Source organism: Chiloscyllium plagiosum, unplaced genomic scaffold (genome assembly GCF_037043375.1).
Source record: "Chiloscyllium plagiosum isolate Xiang-an unplaced genomic scaffold, Cpla_swu_hap1 HiC_scaffold_22, whole genome shotgun sequence".
Taxonomy (NCBI): domain Eukaryota; kingdom Metazoa; phylum Chordata; class Chondrichthyes; order Orectolobiformes; family Hemiscylliidae; genus Chiloscyllium; species Chiloscyllium plagiosum.
Window position 1 is genome coordinate 30,177,620 of NW_028270160.1, and position 19,189 is coordinate 30,196,808.

The following is a 19,189-nucleotide window of genomic DNA, read 5'->3' on the forward strand; positions in this document are numbered from 1 at the left end:
GACTACAAAAACATCTGAGTTTTTAAATGCCCTTGGCCAGTCTGACGTGACTTTAGACCCACAGCAATGTGGTTTATTCTGAACTGTTCTCTGAAATTAGTTTAACAAGCTTACTTAGTTTCAAGGGCAATGAAGGAGGGCCAACATGTACTAGTTACAACAATATGCATTTCTCATGAAAGAATACATTTTTAAAAATATTCCCCACCTTCGGCCTACTACCCCTTCACTATTCTTGGGAAAAATGGCAGAGGAAAGAACTGCATTCTGTCTTTGATATTTGTATTCTGGATTAGTGGTGCTGGAAGAGCACAGCAGTTCAGGCATTATCCAAGGAGCTTCGAAATCGACGTTTCGGGCAAAAGCCTATGCTGAGCATTAATAGTTGAGCAGAGCTTTCAGTTTAAATGATTCATAGAACATAGAAAAGTACAGCACAGAACAGGCCCTTTGGCCCACAACATTGTGCTGAGCTAATGTAAAATATAATAATCTATGCATCTCTCAACTCACTGCTATCCATGTGCATGTCCAACAGTCACTTAAGTGTCCCTAATGACTCTGCTTCCACCACCGCTGGCATCACATTCCATACATTCACAACTCTCTACATAAAGAACCTACCTCTGATGTCTCCTCTATACCTTTCTCCTAATATCTTCAAACTATGACCACTCGTACTAGTCAGTCCTGCCCTGGGGAAAAGTCTCTGGTTTTTGACTCTATCTATTCCCCTCATTATCTTGTATACCTCGATCAGGTCTCCTCTCTTCCTCCTTCTCTCCAGAGAGAAAAGTCCGAGCTTGTTCAACCTTTCTTCATAAGGCAAGCCCTCGAGTCCAGGCAGCATCCTGATAAGCCTTTTTTGCACCCTCTCCAAAGCCTATGTATCTTTCCTGTAGTAGGGCAATCAGAACTGGACACAATTTTCCAAGTGTGAAATCACCAGGGACTTGTAGAGCTGTAGCAAAATCTCGTGGCTCTTAAACTCGATCCCCCTGTTAATGAAAGCCAAAACACCATATGCTTTCTTAACAACCCTATCCACTTGAGTGGCAACTTTGAGGGATCTATGTACTTGCACACCCAGATCCCTCTGTTCCTCCACACTGCCAAGAATCCTGTCTCTAATTCAGCATTCGAGTTTGACCTTCCAAAATGCATCACTTCGCATTTCTCCAGGTTGAACTCTATCTGCCATTTCTCAGCCCAGCTCTGCATCCTGTTAATGTCACACTGCAGCCTGCAATAGCCCTCAATACTATCGACGGCACCTCCAACCTTTGTGTCATCTGAAAATTTACTAACCCACCCCTCAACCTCTTCATCCAAGTCACTTTTTCACCTCTTAATTTTTCTGCTTAAATTATAGGGCCTCAGCCCTGCCCTGAACATGAAGATATGAGCATGCATCCCACCAGTCTGTGGTGTGGCACAGAATATTTAGTAAACTTTGTCATCAATTACCTCACCTAGTTTGTGGATTTTGGAGAATGTGAGAGAGACTTAAACATGATTTTTTAATTAGTCATAATTAATCATATTTCTCTTAATGGCTTACAGTATTTACATCACAGTGTAACCAAGCAACTGCCATAACAGTTTTGCTATTTTGTTGCTAGGGTAAATTGCCAGTGCTGCTGCTAGGTCGCTCTACAGACTTGAGACCTGGTGAGTTTGTGGTTGCCATTGGAAGCCCTTTTTCCCTGCAAAACACAGTGACCACAGGAATAGTGAGCACAACGCAGCGAGGAGGAAAGGAACTGGGCCTTCGAAATTCCGATATCGATTACATTCAGACGGATGCAATTATCAATGTATGTTTGACAGAGGTGCACTTTTATACGGGGGGGAAAAAGAATTAACTCATAAACTTTTGCCATAATCCATATCTTAACTTGAAAATTATTTCTCTTCTATTCCATAGTATGGAAACTCGGGGGGGCCATTGGTGAATTTGGTAAGAGTCTTTTTTTTTCTGATTTGTGTGATAACAGCCTAATTTTCATTAGGCTTTATTATGTTTTTCTCTTTATAGTTGTACATTAATCTTTCAAAGAAGATTTCAAAATAGTTGTTGGGTTTTTAACCTAACCCTGCATTGACACTGAGACAGAAATGTATATGACCACTTCACATTTCTCAACTTCTTTGCACTCTGTGTGGATTTCTGCCTAATGCAAATAAGTTTCTATATTCTGACAAAGTAACTGGTTAATTGCATGTCTGTATGTTGTTCCATTTAGGATGGTGAAGTTGTTGGAATTAATACCTTGAAGGTGACTGCTGGAATATCATTTGCAATTCCATCAGACAAAATTCGACAGTTTTTAGTTGAATCTTATGACCGACAAGCGAAAGGTATACTCAGATTTTTTGCTCTTTTTAATTTATTTTAATAAATTTATTTTAATGTGCTGTGACATTTCTAAATTTTCTTCTGGATTTTTGGAAGTTACAAAATCTGAAATCAATATAGTTAAAGCATCCATTTGTGGTGAGATCATGTCCTGGCACTCTGTGCTGAGAAGTGTTTGGCAGTTGAATTTTCCCAAAAGGAGAATTCTCCTGAAGCAGAATTGGAAATCAGGATTAGCATGTGTTGCTCTTGTCCATCAACTAATTGCAAACTGCCGTTGATAGCATCTGGGACCGCTCACTGCTTATTCAAGAGGATAAAGGAGTGTACCGGTATGGGACAATGAAGAAACCATACCAAAGCTTTGGTGAATGTTAAAGTAGTTCCAGAAAATACAAATTGGTTCTCAAATAGAAAACTTTCTGAATACTCAATTGGTTATCATGTTGGTTTGTCCTTCCGTGCAGTCTGAATTCATATCCAGCCTGGGTTGATGGGCTTAAAGTAATTTCTTTCTGTCCCTTGGATATTTTGGCTCATGCAGTGGGTCTGGCCAGTCACGCACAAATTTCTAGCATGCACAGGACTGCTCATACTTGAGCAGCTGAGATGGAAACATTTAACCCTTTCTAAAAGAAAATGTGATTATAGTTGGACAAAGAAGAAAATGCAGATAGATGGACAGATGCCAGGGATGTAGAAATCATTTTGGATTACTCTGTTAAAGAGTTGGTTACAAATGGGCTTTGTTGTAGCGGAGCCCTTATTCCGATACAGCTACAACATTGGCATCTGCCTAACAATATGGGAAATTATACAGTTGTGTTCTGTGCAAAGAGTGGGGCAAATCAATTCAGCCAATTACTGTCCTATCAGCCTACACTCTATTTTCAGCAAAGTGATAGCACTGTCGATGACCCCAGCTATCAACTGGAAATTTCTCAACAATAACCTGCTCATTGATGCTCACACTGGGCCAGTCATCTTCTGACCTCGTCATCGGTTTGTTTCAAAAATGGACAAAGGAGCAAATCACATTCTGAAAAGGTGGTGGAGGCATAATACTTGAATACTTTTTAAGGCTGAGGTAGAAAGATTCTTGTTAACTAAGGAGTGAAAGCTGGTAGGCATGAATGCAGATTTGAGGTTACAATCAGATCAGCCATTATCTTGTTGAATGGCAGACTACCTTGTTTGTTTATGTGCTACAAATCAGATAAGCTACTGCAAGTAGTTGAGCTTTTGAAGAATTGTTAGCTTGGATTTCCTCTCCTTACATTTTCTCTCTGCTTCTGATATGCACTTATTTCCAGAGGAAGCTGTATCTTTCTGGAATACTGTGTCTAACTCTGGTCTCCCAGTTATAAGGAGGGTATTATTAAGTTGGAGAGGGTTCAAGAGATTTATCAGGACGATGCCGGATATGGAAGATTTGAGTTATAAAGATAAGCTGGGATTTATTTCACTGGAGCGTAGGAGGTTGAGCGGTGACCTGATAGAGGTGTATAAGAAAAACTGTATCGATTAAAGTTGATGGTAGTTGTCTTTTCTCTAGGATGGGGCATTTCAAGACTTGGGGGACACTGTTTATTTTTAAGGTGAGAGGAGAGTGATTTTAAAAAAGACATGACATGAGGGGAAATTCTTTCCACAGAAGGTGGTTCGCATGTGAAATGAACTTCCTGAGGAAGTGATGAATGTGGATACAATTACAATGTTTAAACGACCCTTGGGTAAGTACATGAATAGGAAAGAGTTGGAGGGATATGAGCCGGACTAGGCAGGTGGGACGAGTTTAGTTTGGGATTATGTTTGGCATGGACTGATTGGACCAAATGATCTGTTTCTGTGCTGTGTGATTGTACTTGGCTGTAGAGGTGCAGCAATCATGGGGAGTTTTCTCCTAGGATTCCATGCAGATATTAAAGCTCCTAAATGAAGCATTCAGTGTGTCCTTGTGGTAATGAGCACTCGCCACAGGCTTGAATACCCCGTACAAGTTTTCTTTTGGTGAGTGAGTGTCAGGCATTCTGACTACACAGGCACCCCAACTTTGTTGTAATGGTCTCAAACTGGTGTGGATTTTTTGGCAGGCCAACTCAGGCAAGTACCTTGTTGCCTGGTATTTTGCCCTGCCATCTGAACTACAGAAACCTCTGAAGGCAGCTCGCATGAAGGTATTAGAGCTTCTTGTCCTGGCATTCGTGCGCAGTCCATGGTCGATATACAAAGAACAAAGTTGGCAGGATTATTGCCATCTAGGCTCTTAAGTTTGGTCAGCAGATGTACTCTTGTTCCTTCTCTGACTAATGTTCGAAGGTTGCATGTGTCTCATCCACAGAGAGCCCTGAGGCATTGAGCTACTGAGATGAGTGAACTTAGCCACTGTTGATGGGTTCTGGTCATGGATTGAAACCTTGGGTTTGAGATAAGGCTTTCTGGAGCAGGCTGATACGTTAACTTCAGTTCTCCTTGTGCTGATTGTAAAGCTAAAGTATTTGCTTCCATTGGAGAACAAATTCATGCTACATTGCACATCCAGCTCTGAACCAGCAGTTAGTACATTAATTTTTAATTGAAAATCACCAACTATGACCTTGGAAGCCATGCTGGAATCATCTCAAATTTCTAATACTGTGTTTGTGAAGTGATAGTTGTAACCATTAGTCTGTTTTGTAGGCTTCGAGAAGCTGTGACAATTCGGTAATGGTGTTAGTCATGTGAAGGAGGTAAGGACAGCCATATTGTAACAAATGGCAAGGAAGCAATAATAATGGAACAGAAATAGAGACAACAGTAATGTGAAGGAAACTTGGATAATAATAGTGCAACTTGGAAGTGGGAGTTGGAAGTGTGCAATTAACATATATATAGTACATCAATGTGAAAAGGAGCTATCAATTACCATTTCAGAATCCCAATTTACAAAGGTGGCTTACAGCCAAAATCAAGGACCCTCACCAGATTTTCGGGTGGGGGTTGTGGGGTGCACTAGGTTCTCAAACAAATATGGAGCTCTCATTAAAATCCACAATTGAAAAGAAAAAAAGACAAATAAAGAAGAGAAACTTCATGCAGTCTCTGGATCAAAACAGTCTCGTATTTAAAATGCTGTCAGGAAAAAGGTAAATCAAAATCTTGACATTTGTGTTTTAGTGGATAATAGAGAATTTTGTAGAAGGGCCCATAAATCACACTGTACATTTTCTTTAGATTGTCCCAGTTGTGACTCACTGCACTAAGTATTGCAAAGATAGTTCACCATTCTTCAGGTTGAATAAGTAGATGGCTTCTAGAATCATAATTACTTTAGGACATTAATATGTACTGATATTATTTATCCCTGATATTATTTATCCCTATATTTCTTTTGGTGCAATTGTTTGAAAATTGGATTCATATGAGAGAATGCTGTCCAATTTCGAGCTAGAGCTTATGTTAATGTCAGAGTACAAGAACCAAAACATGAGCCCACTTTTAATGGCATTATGTTATCCATTGCCAACTTTCAAAAATGTCTTCAATTAAGTTTGATTCCTAATGGCTCAGACTTCTAGCCATTATATAGATAAATTGAAAGAATGGACAAGACTTAAGTGGAGGTTCTGTCTATCTGCAATGATTGAAGTTACTTTTTGCAAGGTTTGTAGCTCAGGTTGAGGTTTAGGGTGCAGGTTTGCTCGCTGAGCTGTAGCTTTGGTATCCAGACGTTTCATTACCTGGCTGGGTAACATCATCAGTGGCGACCTCCAAGTGAAGCGAAGCTGTTGTCTCTTGCTTTCTATTTATATGTTTGCCCTGGATGGAGTTCCTGGGGTTTGTGGTGATGTCATTTCCTGTTCGTTTTCTGAGGGGTTGATAGATGGTATTGAGATCTATGTGTTTGTTTATGGCATTGTGGTTGGAGTGCCAGGCCTCTAGGAATTCTCTGGCATGTCTGCTTAGCCTGTCCCAGGATAGATGTATTGTCCCAGTCGAATTGGTGGGTTTTTTTATCCGTGTGTAGGGATATGAAGGAGAGAGGGTCGTGTCTTTTTGTGGCTAGCTGGTGTTTGTGTATCCTGGTGGCTAACTTTCTTCTTGTTTGAAGTTGCTGCCAGATGTTCATTAATAACATGAACAAATTGTTCCCTCTATCATAACTGCAATATTGTCACTTAAAACAAGAAATCTGTAAAGCAATCTCTTTGCAATCAATAGCCTGTTGTTAAGAGAGCCCTGTATTGTAACTCCAAGATGTGTTCTGACTCTTATCTTTTAATTAATGCAGGTCTTAAACAGTACAAAGATTTTTTTTCCCTGCTAACCTCAAACGTTGGCACCTTTGGGCTGGAACATTTTTGAGAAACAACAGTTGCACAATTCCTTTCCCAATTATGCACTAATAATTTTGTGTCAGGATTCTTTCATTTGCTCTATGTAACAACATTATAAGAGTGTTTGTGAGAATTTGCATTGCTAAGTGTCTCTGGTGAAATTATAAGGTTAAAGGAATAACACTTATTTTTTGATGGCCCAATAATCTAATAGATACATTGAAAATCTGGGTAGATAACGATCATGTAAAATGTGTTCATAAATCTAATGTTTACCAGAGGAATATTCCTTTCCAACTAAATTTGTTTTCTTATGTTGTTTTTTCAGGGCAGGTTCCAATAAAAAAGAGGTATCTAGGAGTTAGGATGATTACACTTACCCCTAGGTGAGTAAGCCTGGAAGATGTTTTGCATAGAGCTAGAGCTGTAAAATAAGCTAGTTTTTAAAGGTTACAATTTGTGTTGGAGGTTTGTAATATGAATCCTAAACTATCTTGTCCTGTTTCTGTTTCATTGTAAACAATCACCCTCTGGAATATGCAGCTGTAAACCACTTACCCTCTTAATGGTTAATATGATATGAATACTTAGCATTGATTGACTATTTTCTGTTGGGTTGGCAAAATTGTAAGCTTGTCACTATTGGGTCAAATAGCCATTCAGCACTCCAGTAGAGACTGACACTGAAGTCCACTACTTTGGTTGAGCATTGATTTTTAGTTGCTTCACCTTATGTTATGCCTAACGTGACTGCAATTAACCGCTAAGCATTAAGATGTGATAAATGCTTGCTGCTGAATGAATGTAACTTTAAAAACTGTGAAATTGGCTTAACTCTTCTTTTGCTCCTAAGCTACATTACTGCAATGTTTTATATTGGAGGCTCAGAAGAAACACAATTCTGGTAATGCAATATAAAATGGATCAAAATTTATAAAGCTGGTCACTTTGGAAATTACCAATAGATCTTGAATGTACTGGTGACATTAATTTGTTAAGATAGTGTGTCCTCTGAAAAGGATTTTCAGTCATACCTATGGGACGAAATTATATAGGACCATACAAATGTACTTGGCAAATCCTGATTCTTTTAGGATCTAGTCAGTTTATTAAGATCATGGAAAAAAGAAAATTACTGATTTATCTTAATATAGTTGTATATTTTCATTGGTTGTAATGGGTATTTCATATTATGCAGGACTTTTTGTCTTTACATGCCGATCCCTGATGGTGGCATTTGAGAGGTGGGCTTGCAGCATTATAGAAATGACAAGACAGTGCATGGAAGTAAACAGAAGGATGAGAATTTTATATTTTACTGGGGACTGACAGTTAATGTAGGACAAACGCGGTGGACTAATAGAATTTATTGCAGAATTGGATGTGGAAAACAAGAGTTTTGGATGAACTTTAGGAATGGTGGAGATATCTGACTCAACCTTTGGGAAAACAAAATCACCCCTTATTTTTAAATTGTTCTGGATTTTCCAATAACAAGAAACATCCTCTCCACATCTACCCTATCAAGACCCTGTATGTTTCAATTAAGTCACTTCTTACTGACTACACTCCCAGCAGATAGAAGCCCAATCTGTCTGACCTTTCCTGATAAGACAGTCCACTCAATCCAAGGGAATTAGTTTGGCAAATGTCTGAACTGCTTCCAATGCATTTCCTTCCTTAAGTAAGGTGATCAGTACTGTACACAGTACTCCAGATGTGGTTTCACTCATACCCTGTATAACTGGAGCACAACCTGCCTCCTTTTGTATTCACTTCCCCTCACAATGAATTGTAGTATTTTATTGGCTTTTCTAATTATGTTCTGACCCTGCATACTGGACTTTGATTCATGGGGAACTACGGGAAGAAAGGGCTATGGGGGTGGGGGAGGGGGTGAAAGGGCATCTGAAGTGGGGAAGGGGCATCTCGGGATGGGATGGGGGAGGAAGCAACCCAGGGAGGATGGGTGAACAAAGACTGCAAGGAGAATGGGGACACTCAAAGTGGGAGGTTATGCACAGGTTGAGGACACAGTGAGGCTGTAGTGGGATGTGGGGGAAGAAGGAAGCTGCAAGAGGGCAAAGGGAGTCTGCAATTGAGACAATTTTAAAACCTGTATCAAAGGAACTCTCCGCTAACAAGGAGCCAGTGAAATCTGAAATCTCTGAAGTCGTAAATTTCTTGCAAATTAATGTAGAATCTCAAGCTTAATTCATATGCTCAGGAGTTAATTTTATGAAGAAAAATGGATGCTGTTGTAATGAACACTGTGTTAGTTGTTAAACTTGAACCGGAACTTGAGATATGAGATGTATTGAAAGTTGTTGCAATTACTGGTTAAAATCTTCTAGCTTTGTGCAGGATCACTTTATAGCTCAAATGGGGATGTCCACCAGAGATACTGGTAGGGTGGTAGAATTAGGGTGTTTCGTTTTGTGAAAGTTGACCGTATGCCTAAAGATGACAGTACCACAGGGAAAAGTGTAGCTGAAGAGCAATGGGGCAAGGATGGATTTGGAAGCAACAGTATGGGAATGAGAAAAATCTTCAGTTTAGTTGAATCAAGCGACAAAATTAGAGAAATAAATGTGGCGGACCAATCAAAATTAATGCTAGGTTGATAGCAAGTGTAGAATCATTTGCATGATATTCAATGGTTTTTTACTTAAATTTATGAAACAAATTGACTCAGATTGTTACCACAATAACTTCAAACATAGTAGTGATCCATCTCAGCATCTGGATTCAGTATCCCATCATGGGAAGATCATCTTGCTTTGACCAAAAAGTAAAATTGCTAAATTAGAGAGATTTGGTGCAGCTTTCTATTTGAATTTGTATAGTTTTTCAGAGTCATAGTTGTTTTTCAGCCTTGCAAAGGAACTGAAAGAGCGCCAGAAGGATTTTCCTGATGTTAATGCTGGAGCCTACATCATTGAGGTCCTTCCACGAACACCAGCTTCCAAGTAAGTGAAGGAAATAACTTCCGTTTGTTTAAACATGCCTTGTACTTCTAAGCTCTCATCCGACTCCTTCTAGAAAACTATTTGGTATGAAAACCATTGAATTGCATTGACTTTTACTCCATAATGATGGGCATTACATTGAAATGCCCAATGTTCCTTAATTTTAAAAATTAAAGCAAATCCAAGTTGGAAATTATTATTTAAAAATCTCATTTTTTTATGCCAGTGTTGTTGTGGTTCTGTTGCAGACGTTTCGTCCCGTCTAGGTGACATCCTCAGTGCCTGGGAGCCTCCTGTGAAGCGCTTCTGTGATGTTTCCTCCAACATTTATAGTGGTTTGAATCTGCCGCTTCCGGTTGTCAGTTCCAGCTGTCCACTGCAGTGGCCGGTATATTGAGTCCAGGTCGATGTGCTTATTGATTGAATCTGTGGATGAGTGCCATGTCTCTAGGAATTCCCTGGCTGTTCTCTGACAACCGGAAGCGATAGGTACAAATCACTATAAATGCCGGAGGAAACATCACAGAAGCGCTTCTCAGGAGGCTCCCAAGCGCTGAGGATGTCACCTAGACAGGGGACGAAACGTCTGCAACACAAATTCCCAGCTCGGCGAACAGAACCACAACAACGAGCACCCAAGCTACAAATCTTCTCCCAAACTTATGCCAATGTTATTTGGAGGCTTTAGAACAGAGAGGCTTTCAGATTGAGGTATGATATTCTACATAAGAGGCCAGGAGAAAGATGATACAATGTACATTCCCAGATCTAAAATCCTGCAACTGCTCTTGAAAGACTGACTCCACCTTAAAGTGAAATTTCAGGGATTTCCAAAGGCTTCAAGCAGTAATAATTAACCTGTGGTAACAGTAAATATTACTCTACTGTATTCTTCCCTGATTGCTGCTGCTGCTGCTGCTTCTGACAAAAACCGGAGCTTCAGGATTTTTTTTGCTCAGTCTCCTGTCCAGTTGCATATCTGATGAATATGCTGTCGGATGGATTCCATCATCCCAATCAATGGTTTGTAAAGGAATTCACCTGTGATAGGTCAAGGTACTTCAAAATGAAATAGATGGTGCTAAATTTAGTGGAACTGTTTAAAACTAGGTAAATATGAACAAAGGTTTTAGTGTTGAAATGCCAACAAATTATCTTGTTGTCTTCTATGAATTGTTGAAACTTAGGCTTCTACTGAAATATATTTCATTTTGTGTGTTAGGGAGTATGCAGGTGTTTGATATTGGTATAATGTCTATTTTGGTGACCCAATCTTATGTATGCCATTATAGATTATCATTAAAAATAAGACACAGGAGCAGAAATTAGGCCATTCAGTCCATTGAGTCTGGTCCACCATTCAATCATGGCTTATAAGTTTCTCACCCCCATTCCCCTGCTTTCTCTACATAACCCTTGATCCTGCTGATACTGTTTATTTCCATCTTGAAAATACTCAATGACCTGGCCTCCACAGCCTTCTGTAGCAATGAATTCATCCATAGTTTCACCACTGTCTGGCTAAAGAAGTTTCTCTTTATCTCCGTTCTAAAAGATCCTCCCTTTACTCTAAGGCTGTGCCCTCAGGTCCTAGTCTCTCCAACCAATTAAACCTCTTCCCAACATCTACCCTGCCCAGCAGTGGAGTTGGGTGATATTACGGAGCTTGAAGTATGTGCTGTTAGCAATGGAGCAGATATATAATCAGATGCAGATCTCTGGCAGTGCTTCACAATAGTTGACATGGATGTGAAAAGGTCTGAATTAGAGTGAAGGATGCAAGCGATGAATCGTGCTATCGTGGTGATTTACAGAGCGGTTGCACGATTTTGTTTTTCAAAAGTCAGACAATAATAACACCGGTGCAACAGGGAAATATTAGAGTGCCAAAATTCGGCATTAAAAAATGTACAAAAGAATAGCTGAAGGACTGTTGTCAAACTGCAAACGGATTCCAAAGGTCACAGGCCACCTCCTGTAGCAGATCAGGGCTATGCTTTTTTTTTTAAATTCATGCATGGGATAAGGGCATTACTGGCCAGGCTAACATTTATTGCCTATCCTTAGTTGCCTAGAGGGCAATTAAGATTCAGCCACATTGCTTTGGGTCTGGAGTCATGTATAGGCCAGATCAGGTACAGGCAGCAGTTTCCTCCCCGAAAGGACGCTCGTGAACCAGATGGGTTTTTCTGACAATCTACAATGGATTCCATTAGTCACCGTTCGACTTTTAATTCCAGATTATTTTTAATTGATTTCAAATTCCACCATCTGCTTTGGCAAAATTCGAACCTGGGTCCCCAGAGCATTATCTGACTCTGTTGTGGTTCTGTTCGCCGAGCTGGAAATTTTTGTTGCAAACGTTTCGTCCCCTGTCTAGGTGACATCCTCAGTGCTTGGGAGCCTCCTGTGAAGTGCTTCTGTGGTGTTTCCTCCGGCATTTATAGTGGCCTGTCCCTGCCGCTTCCGGTTGTCAGTTTCAGCTGTCTGCTGTAGTGGCCGGTATATTGGGTCCAGGTCGATGTGTTTGTTGATGGAGTTTGTGGATGAGTGCCATGTTTCTAGGAATTCCCTGGCTGTTCTTTGTTTGGCTTGCCCTATAATGGTAGTGTTGTCCCAGTCGAATTCATGTTTCTTGTCGTCTGCGTGTGCGGCTACTAAGGATAGCTGGTCTTGGCGTTTCGTGGCTAGTTGATGTTCATGGATGCGGATCGTTAGCTGTCTTCCTGTTGGTCCTATATAGTGTTTTGTGCTGTCCTTGCATGGGATTTTGTACACTACATTAGTTTTGCTCATTTTGGGTATCGGGTCCTTCGTTCTGGTGAGTTGTTGTCTGAGGGTGGCTGTTGGTTTGTGTGCTGTTATAAGTCCTAGTGGTCGCAGTAGTCTGGCTGTCAGTTCTGAAATGCTCCTGATGTATGGTAGTATGGCTAGTCCTTTTGGTTGCGACATGTCCTCGTTCCGTTGTCTTTCTCTTAGGCATCTGTTGATGAAATTGTGCGGGTATCCGTTTTTGGCGAATACCTTGTACAGGTGTTCCTCTTCCTCTTTTTGCAGTTCTGGTGTGCTGCAGTGTGTTGTGGCCCTTTTGAATAGTGTCTTGATGCAACTTCGTTTGTGTGTGTTGGGGTGGTTGCTTTCATAGTTCAGGACTTGGTCTGTGTGTGTGTCTTTCCTGTGTACCTTAGTGGTGAATTCTCCATTAGGTGTTCTCTGTACCATCACATCTAGGAATGGGAGTTGGTTGTCCTTTTCTTCTTCTTCTTCTCGTGAATCGGATTCCTGTGAGTGTGGAGTTGATGATCCGGTGTGTTTTCTCTATTTCCGTGTTTTTAATGATTACAAAGGTGTCATCAACATATCATCAACATTGAAAGTTTCAGGGAAGGAGTTAGATACAGTTCTTAGGGTTAAAATGATCAAAGGGTTCAGGTAAAAGTAAGAACAGTGTACTGAAATGGATCATTGGCCATAATCTTACTGAATGGCAGAGCAGGCTCAGAGGACCGAATGGCCTACTTCCGTTCCTATTTTCTATATCTAGGCTTCTGTTAAGCGAGCAATCTTTCTCCAGGTTAGATATTTCCCACAGTTATCTTTAGTATTTTATGCATTTGTGTTCAAGAAGATCTTTGTGAAATATTTCTTCCTTCTAAATCTCCGAGTATAATTTAAAATTTATGATTAAACAGCTACTTGAAAATAAGTACAGCTAACAAAAAATAAATAAGGGAAGTAGAGCAAAATGTTTATTAGCAACTACCTAGTTAGTTCCCAACTCCTGTAATTTCGAATGGAACATTCTTAGGACCTTTTTATATTTGGAGCTATCTTGCCGAAATACCACTAGTACTCAAGTCATCTAATTGTCCAAGAAAAACTGGAGGGGGACAATCAGTGAGATACAGTTTATTTGAGTAAACATGAACAGAGCCAGTGCATTCATCAGTAAGTCGATATGCTCCCTATGTGAATGCATGCCAAGGGCCTAACTAGAAGGGGAAAAGGAAGGGAAGGTACCATCTTAAGACCCTAGTTTCGCCATCTCCCAAGTTTGTCCCCCTGTGTCATCCAATAATATTGATAGTAATGTCTACTTGAGACATGAGTAATTGCAAATTGTCACAATCTTATTCTGTTTTGTACAAGGTTTTGTCATTTTCAATGTTTACCAGCTGACTTATGTGCATGTTAATAGGAAGAAACTACACAGGAATTTAAGAGTGCAAGATCGTTCCAAAAAGAGTAGCAGCTTTTGAGTTTTTAATGCAAGCTAGAAGGAAATTGTTGTGTTCCTGCTGATGTGGCGAGATCCAAAGCAAGTGGTCATAAATATTTATTTTTGACGAAAAGTCATATTGGACTTGAAATGTTCACTGTTTTACTGTCACTACAGATGCTACCAGAACTGTTGTTTCTCCAGACCTTTAGTTGTTAGGGCAGAAGAATAGTTCACAATGTTGATAAAAAAAACTGTGGTCTTTGACAGTAAGAAAGTAATAGAAAGAGAGGGTGTCTCTTAACTTAGAATTCATTATAAGATTATCACAATTCTCGGGACACCACAGCAACTGGTGTTAATGTATGAGCTTTAATCTCATGGATGACTACATGACTTTTCTTCAGAACAGAAATGTTTACGGTGCTGCTGAGTTTTTCTGGCATTTCCCTACTATTGAGAAGTTTTTAAAGTGTTTTGAATTGTTTAAGTTACAGTTGAAAACCATGCTGAGAGCTGTAGAAACCTTGAGGACAAATGAGCTAAGTTGGGTCAAATGGTCATAGAAGCAGAGAATGTCTACAGTGCGGAAAGAGGCCAATCAGTTCATCGAGGCTGAACTGACCCTCTGCAGAGCATTCCAACCCCCCCTCCCCCCCCACCCCCCAAAGTTCCTGTAACCCCTCATTTAGCCTGACTAATCCACCTAGCTTGCACATCCTTGAACACTTCTGGCAATTTAGATTGGCCAATCCATGTAACCTGGACTATGGGAGGAAACTGGAGCACCCGGTGAAATTCCATGCAGACCAGGTGAGAACATGCAAACTCCACTTTTGAAAAATATAACCATCAACTATTGTTAATGGCTGATGATGGTTGCCATTCTCGTGCATATTTGTCTTTTCCTGTTCCTCATTCTACTGGCAGAAGTTTTGTGTGGTATAAGCAGATATGAAAACATATTTGTAGAGCAGTAAAATGGCACGGAGTCTGTCTGTGTATGTCAAGTGAATCCAGAATAATGAGTCATTCTCTTATTTTCCTTCCCAGGGGCGGCCTGAAGGACAATGATGTGATTATTAGTATTAATAAACAATTGGTGACTTCATCCAGTGACGTCAGTGAAGCCATTAAAAAGGATCCAAACCTGTCAATAGTGGTTCGCCGGAGCAATGAGGATGTGATAATAAATGTTGTGACTGAAGAAATTGAACCTTAAAGTGAGCTGGATCTCCTTGCCAATATGACCAAAAACAGCAAAGAATCTGAATCGACATAATAGCTTATCAACCTGTTGATATTTCTATTGCACAGCACCAAGAGATATCTGCAGTGTAGATATATTTCTGTCTAGGGTTACAAGCTCAGATAATCCTGAAGCTATTGAAAATTAAAATCTGTTTCCTCCTTGCATTTTTTTGATTTATCCTCATTTTTTCCAGCTTCATTGCATTGTATTCTACTTTTATTGAAATGTCAATGCAAACAAATTCACTTGCAGGAACTTTTATTTCATTATGTTGGGGATTATACATTATTGCTATTGGTACCAAATCTGCTATAATGCAGTTGTGTGAAACTGTGTGGGGATGTGGCAGGTTTTAAATGTTGACACAATTTTTTTTTTTGCCTTTTATTGGAATATCAGAATGCAGTAACCTGGCTGTCTACAATACAGCTTGTGAAATAATTTTGGGAATGTTCATCAATATATTGTTCTCACCTCTCTTGTGACTACCTCCCTGCTGTTCGCTCCCTACCCATACCCACCAGCTTTTGTTTGCTCCAGATCTGACATTTTCTTAAGTTTCAGATATAAAGAAGCCAATTTACATCAGAGAGCTAATGAAGCCATTTTTAGCCATTTCCACCATAGGGGCTTGAGAATGGACTTGCCTCTGATTTTCACTCCCAGTTTAAAATAACACTTTTCCTGTTCCCACATGGTATTTGTGGGTTACGTCAGACTTCTCCCAATGTTGCTGTGCATAGATTATGTTCAGAGGTTGGGAAGGCTGGTAGATTGGGCATCCAAAAGTCCTTGTTCATTCACTCATTGATTTTATCTGTAGAATCATCCAGTCATGGAGGTGGAAAGACAACTTAATTAGGCAGAATCCTAATTCCCAGAATCGTTCTTCCATCCCACCTCTGTATGAATTATGTTCTGGGGGAAAAAGGCCCAAAGTCAACTTATTGTTGGATCTGTTCCCACCTGGGCTACAGTAATCTCAACTCCAAGTGGGATGAATAAGAGTTAGACCACCTGGCTGGTAAACTCATACAGGGAGACTGTAAGTTAGCAGGAATGGAGTGCTAATTTGTGCACAGTTGTGTCACTGGATACAGAGCAGGGCCATGAAGAGCTACCCTACCTGCCCCTATACCCCCTCTCATGTCCCCTATCCTCAGAAACCCCCTCCAACCCCAAAAGGGAAACACTCGCACGAGACGTCGGTCCTTGTGATTTTGAGTGTCATCCCAGGACGCACACTTTGGTGACACTGTGGAGTGCGGGAGCTGTTAGCCTCTGATTGGCTAACACTTGCTGGGCAGGATTTCAGCTTCAGGAGAGTTAATAGACAATAGGTGCAGGAGTAGGCCATTCTGCCTTTCCAGCCGGCACCACCATTCAATATGATCATGGCTGATCATCCTTAATCGGTATCCTGTTCCTGCCTTATCTCCGTAACCCTTGATTCCACTATCCTTGAGAGCTCTATCCAATGCTTTCTTAAATGAATCCAGAGACTGGGCCTCCACTGCCCTCTGGGGCAGAGCATTCCACACAGCCACCACTCTCTGGGTGAAGAAGTTTCTCCTCATCTCTGTCCTAAATGGTCTACCCCGTATTTTTAAGCTGTGTCCTCTGGTTCGGCACTCACCCATCAGCGGAAACATGTTTCCTGCCTCCAGAGTATCCAATCCTTTAATAATCTTATATGTCTCAATCAGATCCCCTCTCAGTCTTCTAAACTCAAGGGTATACAAGCCCAGTCGCTACAGTCTTTCAGCGTAAGGTAGTTCCGCCATTCCAGGAATTGACCTCGTGAACCTACGCTGCACTCCCTCAATAGTCAGAATGTCTTTCCTCAAATTTGGAGACCAGAACTGCACACAGTACTTGAGGTGTGGTCTCACCAGGGCCCTGTACAGATGCAGAAGAACCTCTTTGCTTCTATACTCAATCCCTCTTGTTATGAAGGCCAGTATACTATTAACCTTCTTCACTACCTGCTGTACCTGCATGCTTACCTTCATTGACTGGTGTACAAGAACACCCAGATCTCTTTGTACTGCCCCTTTACCTAAATTGATTCCATTTAGGTAGTAATCTGCCTTCCTGTTCTTGCCACCAAAGTGGATAACCATACATTTATCCACATTAAACTGCATCTGACCACTCACCTAACCTGTCCAGGTCACCCTGTAATCTCCTAACATCCTCCTCACATTTCACCCTGCCACCCAGCTTAGTATCATCAGTAAATTTGCTAATGTTATTACTAATGCCATCTTCTATATCATTAACATATATTGTAAAAAGCTGCGGTCCCAGCACTGATCCCTGCGGTACCCCACTGGTCACTGCCTGGCATTCCGAAATGGAGCCGTTTATCACTACTCTTTGTTTCCTTCAGCCACCAACTTTCAATCCAAGTTAGTACTTTGCCCCCAATACCATGCGCCCTAATTTTGCTCACTAACCTCCTATATGGGACTTTATCACTGCAGTCCTCAACTGCCTGATTGGAGGAAGGTACAGTGGGCCTTGCTGTTGGGGAGGTGATGGTTTATGGTTATTATCACAGGCCTGATAAACTAGAGACCCAGGTAATGTTCTAGGGACCCATGTTCAAATTCTGCCATGGCAGAATTCAATAAAACAAAACTAAAGCCCCCTGGAATTAAGAGTTTAACTATGACCGTGAAACCAGTTTAGGGAAGGAAACAGCCATCCTCACCTGGACTGGCCTACATGTGATTCCAGACCCACAGGAATGTGGTTGTCTCTTAACTTAGGAATAGACAATGCATGTTGACCTAGCTAGCAATGCCCTCGTCCTGTGAATGAATAAAAAAAGATCAGTCAAGGTTTGTGACCACCTTTTCACAAAGCAAGCGAGATACCGAAACTGGAAAATCCCAGCCTATGTTGTACTTCTGCTGGAGTAGCCAGTAAGTAGTATACTGCTTACACCTAGTTAATGAAAACTTCAGTTGAATTTTAATGCATAGATTGGAAGGAGGACTGAGGGCTAAGAAGTAAGGTCAAGGCCAGGAATAACTGAGAATGACTGACTGACTAGTTATTAATTACTTTAAAAGAAAACACTTTTCCACCAGACCGAATTTTCTCTGTCCTGCTCCCAAAATTCATCTAAAAAATGTATGCAACACTGGAAGAACAGATACTAATCCTTTCCCACATTTTGTCCAGAACAGTGCTGAAACTGTTCTTCCTTGCTGGTACTACAGGTGACTGAATCTGAGTATATCTGAAAAGTGGACACAGATATGAATTGCATGTAACTGAATGTCAACAGGTTCTGCACAAGAGAAGTTCTCAAGTTGTACTGGTAGCAGATCATGGCAACACTGTCTGATTTGAAAACATGCTACTGCCTCCTGACCTATCTGGATTATGGGTCATCTGGTTTTAGGGTCATGCTAAATGTATTGCCAATAAAGATCTTTACTGTTTATTCATTGAATAACTTTTTTCCTACTTCCATGTTTGTTGTAGAAAGCTGTTTGTCATTTACACTTGGCTCTGGGGCTGGAATTCAATACTCTCCAAAAAAAAAGCATCAAGTAGCTGCCTTCTCTTCCTTCATCTCTTCATTCATCATTTCCACATTTGTTTTTCCAATATATGCACCAATGGCTTCATATTACCCTACTACTGTTTCCTAACTGCTCCTATGGCCAGCTGAAGGGACACCTGGGCTGCTGTTGACATTATTGCTCTGCTATAGCTTCTGAACCACTTTACAGGAGACAGCACCTTATCTATAGTTGTGGACCACAGGCAGATAACTCACAGGTTCCTGCAAGAAAATGTGGAATTAAAAGCTTCCCATTAGTCTTCAGAAACTATTCACTCAAATCCTGTTCCCAGACTCTGTCAAATTCTAAATCCTTCAGGCACACTCATGAGAGTTCTATTTAAACTTACCATTTAAGGATGTCTTTAAGAATAATGTTGAGAAAGGAGCATGCAGCCTCTGTTTGGTTTGGTTTTCAGATTACGTTCCAACAGTATAACAAGTTTTGGCCTCTCATTTAGAATCATAGAGAAAATATTTATTTGAAATATTTT

The 19,189-nt window shown here is 40.6% G+C and overlaps 1 protein-coding gene across 2 annotated transcripts in view; it reads left to right on the forward strand.

The window, feature by feature from the left end:
- htra1b (HtrA serine peptidase 1b) overlaps positions 1-18,570 on the forward strand; it is a 59,542-nt gene extending 40,972 nt beyond the window's left edge. For both annotated transcript variants that reach the window (XM_087998923.1, XM_087998922.1), the window contains 6 exons: positions 1,623-1,817; positions 1,928-1,960; positions 2,247-2,361; positions 7,004-7,061; positions 9,549-9,644; positions 14,917-18,570. In XM_087998923.1, coding sequence (XP_087855049.1) covers positions 1,623-1,817; positions 1,928-1,960; positions 2,247-2,361; positions 7,004-7,061; positions 9,549-9,644; positions 14,917-15,085 — 666 coding nt within the window. In that variant the 3' untranslated portion in view covers positions 15,086-18,570. The remainder of the gene's footprint in view (positions 1-1,622; positions 1,818-1,927; positions 1,961-2,246; positions 2,362-7,003; positions 7,062-9,548; positions 9,645-14,916) is intronic.
- Positions 18,571-19,189: the final 619 nt, after the last annotated feature.